The sequence below is a fragment of the Nyctibius grandis genome, chromosome 3 (assembly GCF_013368605.1).
Source record: "Nyctibius grandis isolate bNycGra1 chromosome 3, bNycGra1.pri, whole genome shotgun sequence".
NCBI lineage: Eukaryota > Metazoa > Chordata > Aves > Nyctibiiformes > Nyctibiidae > Nyctibius > Nyctibius grandis.
The window spans coordinates 25,594,341-25,610,707 of record NC_090660.1 but is presented as its reverse complement, the minus strand read 5'-3'; the positions used below and the strand labels follow the sequence as shown (position 1 = coordinate 25,610,707).

General features: G+C 41.1%; 1 protein-coding gene across 4 annotated transcripts in view; it reads right to left on the bottom strand.

Moving 5' to 3' along the window:
* Positions 1-16,367, bottom strand: part of CDH18 (cadherin 18) — a 202,477-nt gene that overhangs the window by 15,547 nt on the left and 170,563 nt on the right. For all 4 annotated transcript variants that reach the window (XM_068397147.1, XM_068397148.1, XM_068397149.1 and 1 more), the window contains one exon: positions 2,173-2,290. In XM_068397147.1, coding sequence (XP_068253248.1) covers positions 2,173-2,290 — 118 coding nt within the window. The remainder of the gene's footprint in view (positions 1-2,172; positions 2,291-16,367) is intronic.

Sequence of the window (16,367 nt, the reverse complement as noted above, 5' to 3'; positions counted from 1 at the left end):
AATTTCTGAATAGGAATAGTTGAAAAATATGAAAGTTGTGAATGCTGGATAACTCGATTTTGTGAATGCACTTTATAAGAGATTCACTGATGTTTTACACGCCGATGACATCACAAAGAAAAGGTCCCAATAAAAGGCAGTGTTTAAACAGTAGAATCAAAGGGTCATGTGCTGAGCAAAACAGTGACAATGCTTTTGTTATTAAGTTAAATTTGTTATGATTAGAGTTAAACTGTCATTGTGTTAATTATATGGGCAAATTGGAAATTACATTTCTGGAGTCTCTGTACATGTAGAAGTTTTATGCAAGATGCTACAGAAAGTGCATACTTACTTTTTTTATCTCCTTAGGTGAAATAAAAACATAATGAACAACAGGCCTTTGCCTTAAAGGACACCTCTTCCAGGTCCTTCTCCTACTTCCCTCCACCAAATACAACTTAGAATAGCCCAAACACCGCCTTCTGCTGTTGTTGGTAAAGTCATTGCTCACCGCTCTCGGGGAAGTAACAGGAAAGCAGCAAATACTTAATGCTGCATACTTCTATCCAAAACATGACACTGCCGCATTACAGAGTTATGAAATGTTCTCACCCTCTTATAGATCTGAGTAGATAAATATCTTATGTTGACATGCAGTCCTTAAAGTATAACACTGCATTTTCCACTGGTAATAAACACATATAATACAGATTCCAATTAAAAATATGTTCAAAAACCATAAAATATCTACTTACTTCATCATGAATCACAATTTTAATAGAGTTATTCAAAAGCACGTCTTGATGTAAGTATCTTGTACTGAAATGAACATGGCCATGGTCTCCCACATGAGTTCACAGTCCAATACTCAATGAGTTTATTTGAATCTTAGACTCAAATGCAAAAATACACAACAGCACACTTGCTTTATTTCAGGAACAACCCTCTGGCTTTTGCTATAGTGCTCCATCACAATCTGAGTGGAATTGATATACCAATCTGAGAAAGGCCTGGAGTCATCACTTAAGGAATATTTTCAATATATGAATTAGTCCTTCAAATATTATTAGGTGTTTTTTTTAATATTGATAGATAATGGACCGATCTCTTTTGGAACTGGAATATGAGGGCCATGAATCTAGCCTGAACAAATAGCATGGCTCAATTTTTTTTTCTGCTGTAAGTATAGTTAAACATTGGAACAGATTCTTTAGGAAGATTATGCAGTCTCCTTCCCTGAAAGGTTTTAAAAACAGATAAAAAATATCTGTGAAGAATAATTTAAACATTCCTGTTTATGCCATATGTACTAATGATGGAGTTAATGTTTCTCAGTCATTACAAATGACTGTGATCCATAAGATCTCAGAAGGTATTCCATGGCACTACTGCAAAAAGATAACTGTAAAATAAAGCTAGACCCACACACTTCCACACAAGCATACAAACAAAACCACACAATACACATACACAAAAGCTCAAAATAAAAGCTACAGACAAGCATTTAAAGTTTAGTCTCATTTTCATCAGGTAGCAAAATGGAAACCATGAGGCAATGCTCAATAAATAGTAAGGCTGATATTGCGTTTTTTTGGAAAGGCTGAATGGTTCTTTGATTCAAGAAATGTTCAGAAACACTTGGCTGTGTGACTATGAAGGCCCTTCTCCTTCTGGGTCTATCTGTTATGATTTTCTGATTGTGCTTTTTAGGCACACTTTGTTCGGAAGGGCATGAAGCAACAGACCTATAAATCCAGGAAGCACTTAAGGACCTGCTCTTGGTATCATATCCGTAAAAGTAAGCATGGATTCAACTTTTTATGCCCCATAAATTCTTATTTTCTCCTCTAATCAATAACCAGCAATAAACTTAACAGTACCTACTCAGTGCTATTCACCTAGAAATAGACCAAATTGCCAACACCTTTTTCATTAATCCACTTTGTAAAAACATTCCTGAATGTATGAAGTATAAATGCTAGAACAAAATGGAATATAAAAGTAACATGCAATATCTAATTATTCATAGTTTCCAATATGTTGCAAACCATGTCCTTGATATCAGCCAGTTCAGTGATGACAGATTAGTTTTCCCCTTCTGTCAAGAAATTCAGGGAAATTTTTCTGTTCAATGAGACATCCCAGATAAAACAGGGACCCATTTCTTTGAGATTTATGTGTTTGATTTACCTTCATTGTCCCTTAGAGTAAAGTTGGGATTCAAAGAAAGCCCTTCATCGAGGGAAAAATGGAATCTTGCCCCATTTGCAGAGTTATCTTTGTCAGTTGCAGTGATAGTCTGAATTACCTGAAATAAAAATTAACAGTTAATGTGTTGAAATTTGAACTTGACCCAAATAGTACCTGACCTCAGAAAGGATGCTCAAACTTAGCTTATTTTAATTTTCTACTTGACTGCTGCTAAATTCAACCGATGAAATGACTGGGCCATTAGCTTGATTTCTCTTGCATGAAATATTTTAGGAACCACACTTCAGACCTAGATAAAAGCATCTAAAGCATCTGTAATTTCTAACAGGGCCAGGACTGAGTACAGAGATTTTCATCATCTGCATTGCTTCCTAGTGACTTTCAGAATTACAGTTTCAGCTAAACATCTGTTTTTATAGAGCCAAAATTCAGGCTGAACTGGGATGGTCATCTGCTTGCGTCCCAATAATTAGATGCACTTCAATATTGGTTAGGAAAAATAATTATTTAACCAAAATGGCAGTCATATAATACTAGCTCTCTATTTAAAATTCCATTAAGAATCAGTTTTAAATTGCTGGAGAACAGAACAGGAAGAAGAGCAGCGACTCCTGCTTTTAATTTAGTTTGCCCAAAAAAAAAAGAGAATTAGATGTAGCAACCATGTACGGGAGAGGTATTTTTGAAAGGTAGGACCTTTGCCTTCAAAAGCCCTGGTGGTTTTTAAAATTGACTTTCAACTAAAACTGAGCTAAGCTTTTGCAATGTGTGACCAAGCAATATTTCTGCCTCTGCTTTCATTTTCATGCTGCACCTGGAAGCTCAAGTGCTGAAGTAGAATTTAATAAAAGTTGTTCTTGTGATATAGCCAGTGAAGCCCTGTCCTGGTTTGGCCTAAACCAGGCCGATTTTCCTTTCAGTGATTTTTACTTTCAGCTAAGTCTCCTCTAAATAACTGCACTTTCTGAAACTAACTGCATGTTTTTGCAGACAGTGTCTGCTTCCAGGACTGATAACGCTCGAAGTTTGTAGTTATCGCTGAGGCATCGGTAGGGATGTTGTGCAGTAAGGCTCTTGCTGTACTTTTTTCTTAGAGAAACCAAGGTCACTGCTGATTCCTCACTGCTTACAAGTGAAAAGCCGAAGGGGGGTCGCAGCTGCAGGGGGAAGCAGACAGGGCAGGTGACCCAAAATTGACCAACGAGGGTATTCCATCCCATACACGTCATTCTCGGTATAAAGCGGGGGGATCACGAGGGTCTCTCTCTCTTGCTCGCCTCTTGCTCGCTCTTGCTCTTTTCTGCTATGGCCGGTGTCCAAGGAGGACTCCGACTGTCTTCCTGCTGCCCCTGATCCCGATCTGTGCATCCCTGAATCCAGCTCTCGACCGTCGCTAGGCCCAGCCTGGGCCTTCCCGGAGCCTGCCCTGCAGTGCCGGTGGTGACGTTGCCGACATCGGGGGAGCTCGATCTTGGTTTTGTATATATATTTGTATATATTTGATTATTCCAATATTATTATTATACTCTTTTTCATTATTATAGGTTTATTAAAACTGTTTTAACTTTCCAACCCGTAAGTCTCTCTCCCTTTTCCCTTTCCCTTTCCCTTCGGGTGGGGGGGGGAGGGTTAACAGAGAGCGTCTGCTGCAGGTTTAATCGCCAGCCCAGCTTTAAACCGTGACAGATTTATTGGCGCCCAACGTGGGGCACGAGAGAAGCTCCAACAGGTTGCTCTGATAAGTCGAATTCCAGCTCCGGTGGGAGGAGACCCGGAGAGCTCAGCTGAGAGAGTATCAGATTTCTTCCTTTGAGATTTACGAGGGGTTGGAAATTAAAACAGATAGGGAAGATGCTGATGTCATTTTTGAGTACTGTGTTATCTCGTCTTTTTATAGAGTTTCTTTCACAGCTGAGTATTGCAATGATGCCTTACCTGCCGTGGGCACTGTGTTATTGTTTGCTTCTTATGAATGTTTACATGCGGTTTAGCAGTGGGCGCTGGTCGAAATGTATTGTTTTGGTATGGGGTTTGATACTGATTTATGCTGTGATAAACTGGGCAGTTACTATTCCGATCTCTTATCTCTATAACACAATGATGGGCAGTTTTAATCGCGAATCAGTAGCAGCGACTTCATCTGCACGCTCCAGGCGTCCTTTAGCTGATTCTGTTAATGATTACACTTCCAATTTTACTTCGGGAAACAGTACCTTCTCCTTTTCTGCCAAGCTGATTCCTCTAGATTTTGTGAAATTCGGATGGTGCTGTCTAGGTGGCATGTTTTTATTTTCGGTTGTCCTGAATGTGTTTCTGATGTGGGATAAGATTAAGTATCGGTGCAGGGACAGGTGTAGGTGTTATGCAGCCACCTCAGATCCTACAGCGTGTGCTGCCGCTACAGCTCGCACCGCAGCTGCTACACCCCCCAAGATGGCCACTGCAGCTACTCAGACTCTAACGAGTCTCAGCACTCCCACGACAGCCACTGCATCTACTCAGACCCCAGCATCTAACGAATCTGTACCAATTGCTCCTGTAACCAGGAAGAAATACCAAAAGAAATCAGCTCGTGAAGAGGAGGATGATGACTCAGAGCCTTCTAAGGCAGAGCCATCACATGACCCAGGTGAGGGCCCTTCTCAGGCAGAGTCAGGGCCCGACACAGATGGGGGTTCCCTTGATCGTCATTTTAAAGCAGACCCATCACAGAAGAAAGGTCGTTCTAAAGCAGAACTATCACAGGAGGAGGACTCGGATGTAGAGATAACCTACCACTCCTTATCCCTGAAGGACCTGAGAAATATAAGGAAAGATTTCAGCCGTTATGATGGTGAGCCAATTATTACCTGGCTGCTCCGATGCTGGGATAATGGGGCGGATAGCATGCAATTAGACGGCAGAGAAGCCAGACAGTTGGGATCCCTGTCCAGAGATGGTGGTATTGATAAGGCGCTCGCAAGAAAGTCAAACACTATCAGTCTCTGGAGGCGACTCTTGTCAGCTGTAAAGAGCAGGTATCCCTATAAAGATGATGCTATGAGCCACCTGAGCAAATGGACCACTATAGAAAAAGGTATTAACTACCTTAGACAACTAGCTGTGCAAGAGATCATTTATAGACACCCACGGGAAATTGTAGATCCTGTAGATCCTGATGAAGTGGAATGCAACCGATCCATGTTCCGGAAGGTTGTGAAGAATGCTCCACCGACATATACCCATACATTGTCAATATTAGTCTGGGGAGAAAATGCTATGGCACGACCTAGTGTGGATGAAATGGCTAACTGTATGCGACAGTATGAAGATAGTATTTCTTCCCCACTGCAGGCCCGTGTCTCGGCTGTGGAAAAACTGACAAAGGAAAACAAGGACTCATTTAAACAACTGTCAGACAAACTGTCCAGGATAGAGAATAAACTTGACTCTCTACCTACACAGGCGCGCGTTGCAGCTGTTAAGAGAAAACGCCCTCCTACAGGACCAGCTCAAAGGAAACGGAACACATCACGAGGTATCCTGTGGTTTGCCCTGCGTGGTTATGGGGAGGACATGAACAGATGGCATGGACAACCTACCAGTACCCTACAGGCACGAGTACGTGAGTTGCAAGCTAAAAGAAATACCAGAGAGAATTTTTCTAGGAGGATGGCTGCTCCAGTTACCAGTGAGCAGGACCCCAGTCAGGGTAGATGGGCCTCAAATTCCTTTTTCCAAAGTGTGAATAGGAGAAATGAAGGTCCAGTCCCTGTGAGCAGCACAAATCCATTTCTTGATTAGGGGGGCCCTGCCTCCAGCCAGGTGGAGGAAAGGGACAACAGAGTTTATTGGACTGTGTGGATTCGATGGCCTGGCACATCAAAACCACAAAGGTATCGAGCCTTGGTAGACACTGGTGCACAGTGCACCCTAATGCCATCGGATCATAAAGGGGCAGAATCTATCAGTATTTCAGGAGTAACAGGAGGATCTCAAGTGTTATCTGTATTGGAGGCCGAAGTGAGCCTAACTGAAAATGAATGGAAAAAGCACCCCATTGTGACTGGCCCAGATGCTCCATGCATCCTTGGCATAGACTACCTCAAGAGAGGGTATTTTAAGGACCCAAAAGGGTATAGATGGGCCTTTGGTGTAGCAGCTGTAGAGACTGAGGACATTAAACAGCTGTCTACCTTGCCTGGCCTCTCAGAGGATCCTTCTGTTGTGGGGTTGCTGAAGGTTGAAGAACAACAGGTGCCAATTGCTACTACCACGGTGCACCGACGACAATATCGCACCAATCGAGACTCCCTGATCCCCATTCATAAACTGATTAGACAATTAGAAAATCAAGGAGTGATTAGTAAGACTCGCTCACCCTTTAATAGTCCTATATGGCCAGTGCGAAAGTCTGATGGAGAATGGAGATTAACTGTGGACTATCGTGGCCTAAATGAAGTTACGCCACCTCTGAGTGCTGCTGTGCCAGACATGCTAGAACTTCAATACGAACTGGAGTCAAAGGCAGCCAAGTGGTATGCCACCATAGACATTGCTAATGCATTTTTCTCTATTCCTTTGGCACCAAAGTGCAGGCCACAGTTTGCTTTCACCTGGAGAGGTATCCAGTATACCTGGAATCGACTGCCCCAGGGGTGGAAACACAGTCCTACTATTTGCCATGGACTGATCCAGACTGCACTAGAAAAGGGTGGAGCTCCAGAACATTTGCAATATATTGATGACATCATTGTGTGGGGTGATACAGCAGCAGAAGTTTTTGACAAAGGGGAGAAAATCATCCAAATTCTTCTGAAAGCTGGTTTTGCCATAAAAAGAGGCAAGGTCAAGGGACCTGCCCGGGAGATCCAATTTTTAGGGATTAAATGGCAAGATGGGCGTCGCCAGATCCCGATAGAGGTGATCAACAAAATAACAGCTATGTCCCCACCAACTAACAAAAAGGAAACACAAGCCTTCTTAGGTGTTGTGGGTTTCTGGAGAATGCATATTCCAGATTACAGCCAGATTGTACGCCCTCTTTATCAAGTGACCAGAAAGAAGAATGATTTTCAGTGGGGTCCTGAACAACGACAGGCCTTTGAACAGATTAAACAAGAGATTGTGCATGCAGTAGCCCTTGGACCAGTCCGTACGGGACAAGATGTTAAAAATGTGCTCTACACCGCAGCTGGGGACAATGGTCCTACCTGGAGCCTCTGGCAGAAAGTACCAGGGGAGACTCGAGGTCGACCCCTAGGATTTTGGAGTCGAGGATACAAGGGCTCCGAGGCCAATTACACCCCAACTGAAAAAGAGATACTGGCAGCATATGAAGGAGTTAGAGCTGCTTCAGAGGTAATTGGTACTGAAGCACAACTTCTCCTGGCACCCCGATTACCAGTACTAGGCTGGATGTTCAAGGGTAAGGTTCCTACTACTCATCATGCAACTGATGCTACATGGAGTAAATGGATTGCATTAATTACACAGAGGGCTCGAATAGGAAACCCTAATCGCCCAGGAATCTTAGAAGTGATCATGGACTGGCCAGAAGGCAAAGACTTCGGAATGCCACCAGAAAAGGAGGTGACACGTGCTGAAGAAGCCCCACCATATAATGAACTACCAGAGGATGAGAAGCAGTATGCCCTGTTCACCGATGGATCCTGCCGTCTTGTAGGAAAGCATCGGAAGTGGAAAGCTGCTGTATGGAGTCCTATACGACGAATCACAGAAGCCACAGAAGGACAAGGTGAATCAAGTCAATTCGCAGAGGTAAAAGCCATCCAGCTGGCTTTAGACATTGCTGAACGAGAAAAGTGGCCAAGGCTGTATCTTTATACTGACTCATGGATGGTGGCAAATGCCTTGTGGGGGTGGTTAAAGCAGTGGAAGCGAAGCAACTGGCAGCGTAAAGGTAAACCTATTTGGGCTGCTGAACTGTGGCAAGATATTGCTACTCGGCTAGAGAAACTAGTCGTGAAGGTACGTCATGTAGATGCCCACGTACCTAAAAGTCGGGCAACTGAGGAACATCGAAACAACCAACAAGCAGATCAGGCTGCTAAAGTGTTCCAAATAGATTTGGACTGGGAACATAAAGGTGAACTATTTTTAGCTCGGTGGGCTCATGACACTTCAGGTCATCAAGGAAGAGATGCAACATACAGATGGGCTCGTGACCGAGGGGTGGACTTAACTATGGACTCTATTGCACAGGTTATCCATGATTGTGAAACATGCGCCGCAATTAAGCAAGCCAAACGGTTAAAACCTTTGTGGTATGGGGGGCGGTGGTTGAAATATAAATATGGGGAGGCCTGGCAAATTGACTATATCACACTCCCTCAAACCCGCCAGGGTAAACGCTATGTGCTTACCATGGTGGAGGCAACCACCGGATGGCTGGAAACATACTCTGTGCCCCATGCCACTGCCCGGAACACTATTCTGGGCCTTGAAAAGCAAATCTTGTGGCGACATGGCACACCAGAGAGAATTGAGTCGGACAATGGGACTCATTTCAAAAACAGTCTCATAGATAACTGGGCCAAAGAGCATGGCATCGAATGGGTATATCACATCCCCTATCATGCACCAGCATCTGGGAAAGTTGAACGGTATAATGGGCTGTTAAAAACTACCCTAAAAGCAATGGGGGGTGGAACCTTTAAAAACTGGGATAAGCATTTGGCACAAGCTACCTGGCTAGTTAACACCAGAGGATCTATCAACCGAGCTGGCCCTGCTGAGTCAGATCTTTTACATACAGTAGAAGGGGATAAAGTCCCTGTGGTGCATGAAAGGAATCTGTTGGGAAAAACTGTCTGGGTTCTTCCTGCTACGGGCAAAGGTAAACCCGTTCATGGGATTGCTTTTCCTCAAGGACCTGGATGTACTTGGTGGGTGATGCTGCAGGATGGTGGAGTCCGATGTGTCCCTGAAGGTGATCTGATCTTGGGTGAGAATACTTAATTCTGAACTGTATGATGTTAATTGCTGCATAATACTAACAGTGTTCATAAGTGTCTTTCAGGTTGAAGCAGTGGTGATGGGAATAGAGCTAGCTGCAAGTGGTGTCCAGTAACCTCCTCGAGACTGACATCTTTAACCTGCAACCCGTGGGCATGAACCGTGACAAAACTCATACCATCTCTCCTGCCCTGAGAGACTCCTAGCCAGATGGAAACCCACAATCCTGAACTAAATGAACTTGATGAACTTTTTTTTTTTTCTGTATAGAGATGAATCATAAACTAATGTTATCTGTATATATTTTAAAATGAAAAGTTAGTGGTGATCTGAGTATGACGTGAATGGTATGGAATAAGGGGTGGAATGTCCTGGTTTGGCCTAAACCAGGCCGATTTTCCTTTCAGTGATTTTTACTTTCAGCTAAGTCTCCTCTAAATAACTGCACTTTCTGAAACTAACTGCATGTTTTTGCAGACAGTGTCTGCTTCCAGGACTGATAACGCTCGAAGTTTGTAGTTATCGCTGAGGCACCGGTAGGGTTGTTGTGCAGTAAGGCTCTTGCTGTACTTTTTTCTTAGAGAAACCAAGGTCACTGCTGATTCCTCACTGCTTACAAGTGAAAAGCCGAAGGGGGGTCGCAGCTGCAGGGGGAAGCAGACAGGGCAGGTGACCCAAAATTGACCAACGAGGGTATTCCATCCCATACACGTCATTCTCGGTATAAAGCGGGGGGATCACGAGGGTCTCTCTCTCTTGCTCGCCTCTTGCTCGCTCTTGCTCTTTTCTGCTATGGCCGGTGTCCAAGGAGGACTCCGACTGTTTTCCTGCTGCCCCTGATCCCGATCTGTGCATCCCTGAATCCAGCTCTCGACCGTCGCTAGGCCCAGCCTGGGCCTTCCCGGAGCCTGCCCTGCAGTGCCGGTGGTGACGTTGCCGACATCGGGGGAGCTCGATCTTGGTTTTGTATATATATTTGTATATATTTGATTATTCCAATATTATTATTATACTCTTTTTCATTATTATAGGTTTATTAAAACTGTTTTAACTTTCCAACCCGTAAGTCTCTCTCCCTTTTCCCTTTCCCTTTCCCTTCGGGTGGGGGGGGGAGGGTTAACAGAGAGAGTCTGCTGCAGGTTTAATCGCCAGCCCAGCTTTAAACCGTGACAAGCCCACACAGACTGCTGCACAGAACTGATAGATATCCTGAGGGAAACATAAAAGGGGGAGGGAGAAGTGCTTTTTTCATGAGAATTTTTCTGTTCAGTGTTCAGCTGTAGTCTGCCTGGACTGAACCTGAAGCATAAACAGTGCGGGCTCGTGTGGTTTGGTCTGTTTTAAAACTAAAAGACAGCACACAGTTCTCTACTTCCATTCACATAAGAGAAGTAAAACAAATACATTTTAAAGCCAGTAGAATAGAATGCTTATTCCATTGCTTATATACAACATAGTACATTATATTTATGATACACACCTGAGACAACTAACAATACTGATTATAATTGCTGAAAAAAAGTTTGTCATAATACTTTTTTGCTGAACTGTAGCAGAATAAGATCAATCTGAAATGTCTATAATCATGCAGTTTACCAAAGTCATCGCAATATCAGTGAAAAAGTTTGGCAAAAGCTAATTGTTCTTTATTGAATCTTGCAAAGGTTGCATAACTGTTAGTGAAACAACTACTGTGTAAAAAGGGAAATATAAGATTTTCTTAGATACATATATTTAGTTAGTAATGTTGAAATGGTATGAGGCAAAGCAAGACAAAATTTGATGGAAAAATATTTTCCAGAGTATCAGTTTCTATTATTACTCGAATACTAAAAATACTGTCAAATACCATACATAGATGTAAAAATTCAGATAAGACCTTAAAAAAAAGATAAGAATTTATTAAATATTGTTTATAAAACCTCAGTGCTGTTTATCAGTGATATATATGTCATTTTGCCACGCACTTTTAGCTTTTATTTGACAACTTAGTAGATGAAAAACTTTTGTCCTGTTGTCCTCTCTTACATAAAATGTTCAGTGACATTTTACAGAATCTTGCTTCAAGAACATGCTATTTTCCAACAAAAATACATTTGATCAAGACCTCAGCACCACAAGACTAGTGTAAAATTTGTTTTTAAGACTAATTTTAAAACTGAATGAAATATACTGCCTGCATTCCCTGATTTCACATTCAGAAATTCGAGTATCCCCTGAATTCACCAATGTATGTAAAAAGTATAGCACCAGATGGTATAGAAATTATGTGTTTCCCTGTGGAAAACAGACATTGTATGTGTAATAGGACAGGTCAAAAATATTTTTTGACAGAACTCTTTAAACAAAAAAAGTTCACAGTCTTTTAGAAAAGGCTCTCACTTTCTAAGGAAAAGATTTCTGAGACATTCATTCATAGGCGAGGAACAAAAGTGTGTGTCCTCTTGACATTCCAATGTACTGTTAACCCCTTTCTAATTAACAGACCAACTAATTAATGGTCTGTTAGCAGACATCAACATGCACCTTACCGAAGCTGATTAAAATAAGAATGGAAACACAGAACCTCAGCTGCTGTAAAGCTCACTTGACAGCATTGAAGCAATGGAATTGAAGGGTTATGCTATTTTTCTAAAGGCAAGAGCTGATGAGAAAAGAAAGAATTTTAAGAACGGAGGAGAACTAATTGAAGAGAATAGAGAGCAGGTGCTAAATTCTACTCAGATCCTTTTCAGAACTGCATCAATAAAAAAGTAAATACATACATGACAAACTTACAGCAGAGGCGTTCCTTGCCAGCTAACATTGATTTCCTTTGCCTGTTAGAAATAATAGCACCCAGGGTGAGGTAGCTCATGTTGGCAGCACAATACTTACACACTCTGGTTCTGAAAAAGTTCTGTGTGTGTGTGTGTGTGCCTGTGCACGCATGCATGTACACACACACCTGTGAGTTAATTTACAGTGATGGGTAGGGTCAGGGAAATGACATTTCACTACTATCACAATTTTTTCTATTATTCCTCTGAAAAACACCCAGAAAAATTGTCATCTTCGGAGAGCCTACGGTGAATATCAGTAGAAGATCCAGTCAGATATTTTAACAGCTTCATATTCTGCCAGGACAAACACTGAACTTGGAAACATTCAGAAAACTGTCGATGCTTCACTCCTTCACTTTTCAGGACAAAGTGTTTAAACTCTTTTTTACATCGCTATTTGCTCCCCATTGTCTTAAAAAAAAAAAGTAACCCAAGTTGCATTTGAAGCAAAGGAAAATTTCATTTGTAAATTCACTTTGTGGAAGATGCAAAATTTCATTTTCCTACCTTGGTTAAACTTCACAATCATTCACAAAATCAATATATTTCTAGAAGTTGGAGTTCTCCAAGTCTGGATACCATGTAGGATCAAATCATAGCTGTTTTATCTACTTCAATATATAATATCTACCAGGCTTTACCTGGAAGTTGTTGGAGATGATTAGATGATTAGAGGACTGGAACATCTCTCTGATGAGGAAGGGCTGAGAGAGATGGGTCTGTTTAGCCTGGAGAAAAGATGACCAAGAGGGGATCTTACCAATGCTTGCAAATACCTTAGGGGTGGGTGTCAAGAGGATGGGGTCAGACTCTTCTCAGTTCTGCCCAGCAACAGGGCAAGGGGCAATGGGCACAAACTGAAACCTGGGAAGTTCCATCTCAATATGAGGAAAAACTTCTTTACTTTGAGGCTGACAGAGCACTGTAACAGGCTGCCCAGAGAGGTTGTGGAGTCTCCTTCTCTGGAGATATTCAAAACCCGCCCGGATGCGATCCTGTGCCATGTGCTCTAGGTGAACCTGCTTTGGCAGGGGGTTGGACTAGATGATCTCCAGAGGTCCCTTCCAAACCTAACCATTCTGTGATTCTGTGAGTTACTTAGTTTATCTTCTCAAAAAGGTGACTGTTAAAGGAGTAAAGCTATCACTTCAGTGTGGAAATTATAATTCTCTCACAAGCATTTTCTGTTTGAGATGCCTTAGGGGGGGTTCATTAAGTACTTAAGTCCTTAAGTTTTATTTGCCTTTTTTTTTTTTTAAGTAAATAAGTTGAGCTGTGGAGGGAAAAAGAAGCAGGAGACAGAGGCTGTGCAATTAAATGATACTGTGATTTCTCTCCATAGATGCCTCTTCTGAAAATAAACAAGCAAACACAAAAAGTCTTCTGATGACAAACTACTGGTTAGCTTATCTTGCACATAATAAATTCAAAATAGGTGGGCTGAGGAATGGAATAAGGACTCTTACAAGGCAGTGCAGGGCTGAAGCCCAACCTCAAAGCACTAGTCAAGCAGAAGTGCCTGGCAGTACCTGACAGTATTTGTTCTTTAGTGATAGATCTTATGAATCATTGTTACAAGATGATGGATAACTCAGAGTAAATACTGCCTTTTCAGTGATTCAAAACCATCCAGCTGGGAACACTTTTTAGCATATGTAACAGTTGTTTTGTTATGTAATCCTTGTTTATTTGTCCCTCTTTAATATTTATTGAACACTGTCATTTTCTTTCTTAAACTAGACCTTAAACTAGATCTTCTGAGTAACAGCCATGTACTTTTGTGTTTTGTTTTATTTTGTTTTGCTTTTGTACATTGCAATGGTATCATAATATTTTCTGAAACCTTGTCATGCAGTGCAAATAGAAGTAGTGTATGTCGTGTACATAATGCAGTCCTGTTATCTTAAGAATACAACAGCATGCTTACCCAACCTTTCATACTTAACTACTGCTTGTAGAGTCCTTCATGGTAGCATTAATCTTGGGTGTTAAACTGCAATGCTACAGAGGTCAGGAGTCATTCACATTTGCAACAGTAGCTAAGAGAGAAATACAACACCGACCCAAATCAGGAGCAAATGCTGTTATAGTAAAACTTACTTTATCCTTTAAACAAATCTCTCATAAATTTCCATATGCAAAGCTACTACTGGAGAGTTAAAACTTTGCTAATAAGAAACTAGCTACTCACCGCCATCCTCCCTGGCAAACAGAGCACTTCTGAGCTAGCTTCACTGCATGCTTTAGCTTATTATTAAATATAACAATTATTTAGCAATTATTGTTAAATTATATAATTTAAAATGCCAGAATATGTTGAAAGCAATTGCAATTAATGGTTAAGAGAATTTATCTTTTTTTAAATTAGACAAGTTCAGTCATTTTTTAAATTGCAAGTTCTGATTCTTCTATATTTGGCTTTATGTGATGTTTTCAGAACACGATTTTTACTTTAATAAGCATGTTAATAGGAGATATTCAGTTGATAGGCAGACCTACTTAGATTTTCAAAGGCTTTGAGTGAGGTATCTCAGTAAGAGCACTGGAGAAAGCTATGCAGTCATGAGATAAGAGGGAAGGTCCTTGCACAAATAATTGCTCAAAAGACAGGAAATAGGGTCTCTTCTGTAAATTTTTGTTCCACAAAGAAAGCAAGTCACAGAGATTTCCTATTCTACACAGATTTATGCTGGGCCCACTTGTTGGTCAGTGTAATAATAAACATTTTATACAGAGTATGAATAATCAGCCTGCCAAATCTAGTTATAATACTAGTTGTTCAAGGAAATAAAAAGGAAGAGCTGACACTAAAGACCTTCCAATACTCAGTAGCCAGGCAATACAAAGATAGGTGACATTCATTATACATAGACATAAAGTCTTGACTTCACATACGTGATGATGATCTCTGAGCTGACCATTGTTTCTAATGATACTGGTGTTATGGGAGGCAGTTTTTTCCATTCAATGCTTACTAGTGGTTAAAAAGCAAAGCCACTGCTAGAAATTGCTAGGAAAGGAATACAGAACAAAGCAGAGATCATCATACACTATGAAGCATAAACTATGATAAGAATTATAAAGTACTGCATACTTGAATCTTGAATCTTGATTCCCCATCTCAAGGTGAACAGAGAGGAACTGGAGAAAGTTTAGAGGAGGACAAGATGAATGATCAAAAGTCTAGAAGGGCTTTATCACGTCCTGTCCAAGTTAAGTAAGACTCTTCAGTCTGGACAAGAGACAGCTGAGGGGCTATGTGCTAGAGATTTATGAATGGCACAGAGATAATAAATAGGGATCAGCCTCTCTCTCTCTCTCTTCCAACACAAGAACTGGTTGTTCGATTGAAGACAGCATGGTAAGATTAAAAAAAAAAAAATAAGAAGAAAAAAAAGAAGGCCGTAGGTCTTCCTGAAACATGCAATTAAACTGTAAAATTCCTTGCTGCATGAGGTAGCAGATATCAAAAGTTTATGTTTGTTGTAGGATAAAAAATAGACAGATTCATATGCGATGGTTATGAAAGGATTATTGAAAACATAGAAACCACACTTGTATCAGGAAATGTTCTGCAAATGATCTGAGACCAGGGAAGTACTTGGGGTAAGTATCATACGTGCTTGTCACGTTCTTATACTGCTCTTTAGGTATCGGCTTTTGGACTCTGTTAGAGTCAAGATAACTTTAGTCAGCCTATAGACTGATGAAGTACAGCATTTTTATAGTCTCAACGCTAAAAATAGAAATATGTCACTATGCATTTATGTACACTGCTTTTAAAGATTTGATGAGAAAACTGTATTATTAGCAATATATTCCTCAGCAAAGATATGAGCTCACAACTGCAACTTACAACCTGTATAATAACACAAGACTTACATAGAGTGCTGGGTAAAATCTCAATCTATGCAAAAAAGCCAAGGCACTTGGTAAAATTGTGAAACCATGGACTGCAATGAAGTGCATTCATCACAGAAGCAGTGGCTGGAATGTGATTCTGCTATTCAGTCTCAGTTCTGACTCTTCTCATGCTCATAGCTGTGAAAAACCCATTCAACATCTTTTCCATAATGACCCTGTACAGACAACGGCAACCAACGTGCAAAAAGTGAGGGTGGCCGACATGTTAACAAGCCACGTCACTGAGCTATATTTGAAACCTTGCTACCATGTGGCACTTAGACGAGAGATGTTAAACCTGCTTCATCCATTTTGTTCAGGATAGTGACTTGTCAAATTCCATCACTTATGTGACAAGGTTAAAGTTTTGCCTGTCTTTACTGAAGATAGCTTGGATATTTTTTTGCAGTAACAGAAAGATATATTGAACAAATTCCTAAATCTTCTTCTTTCAGCCTAATACAATTAAAAAGTTGAATCAAATGTGAAATA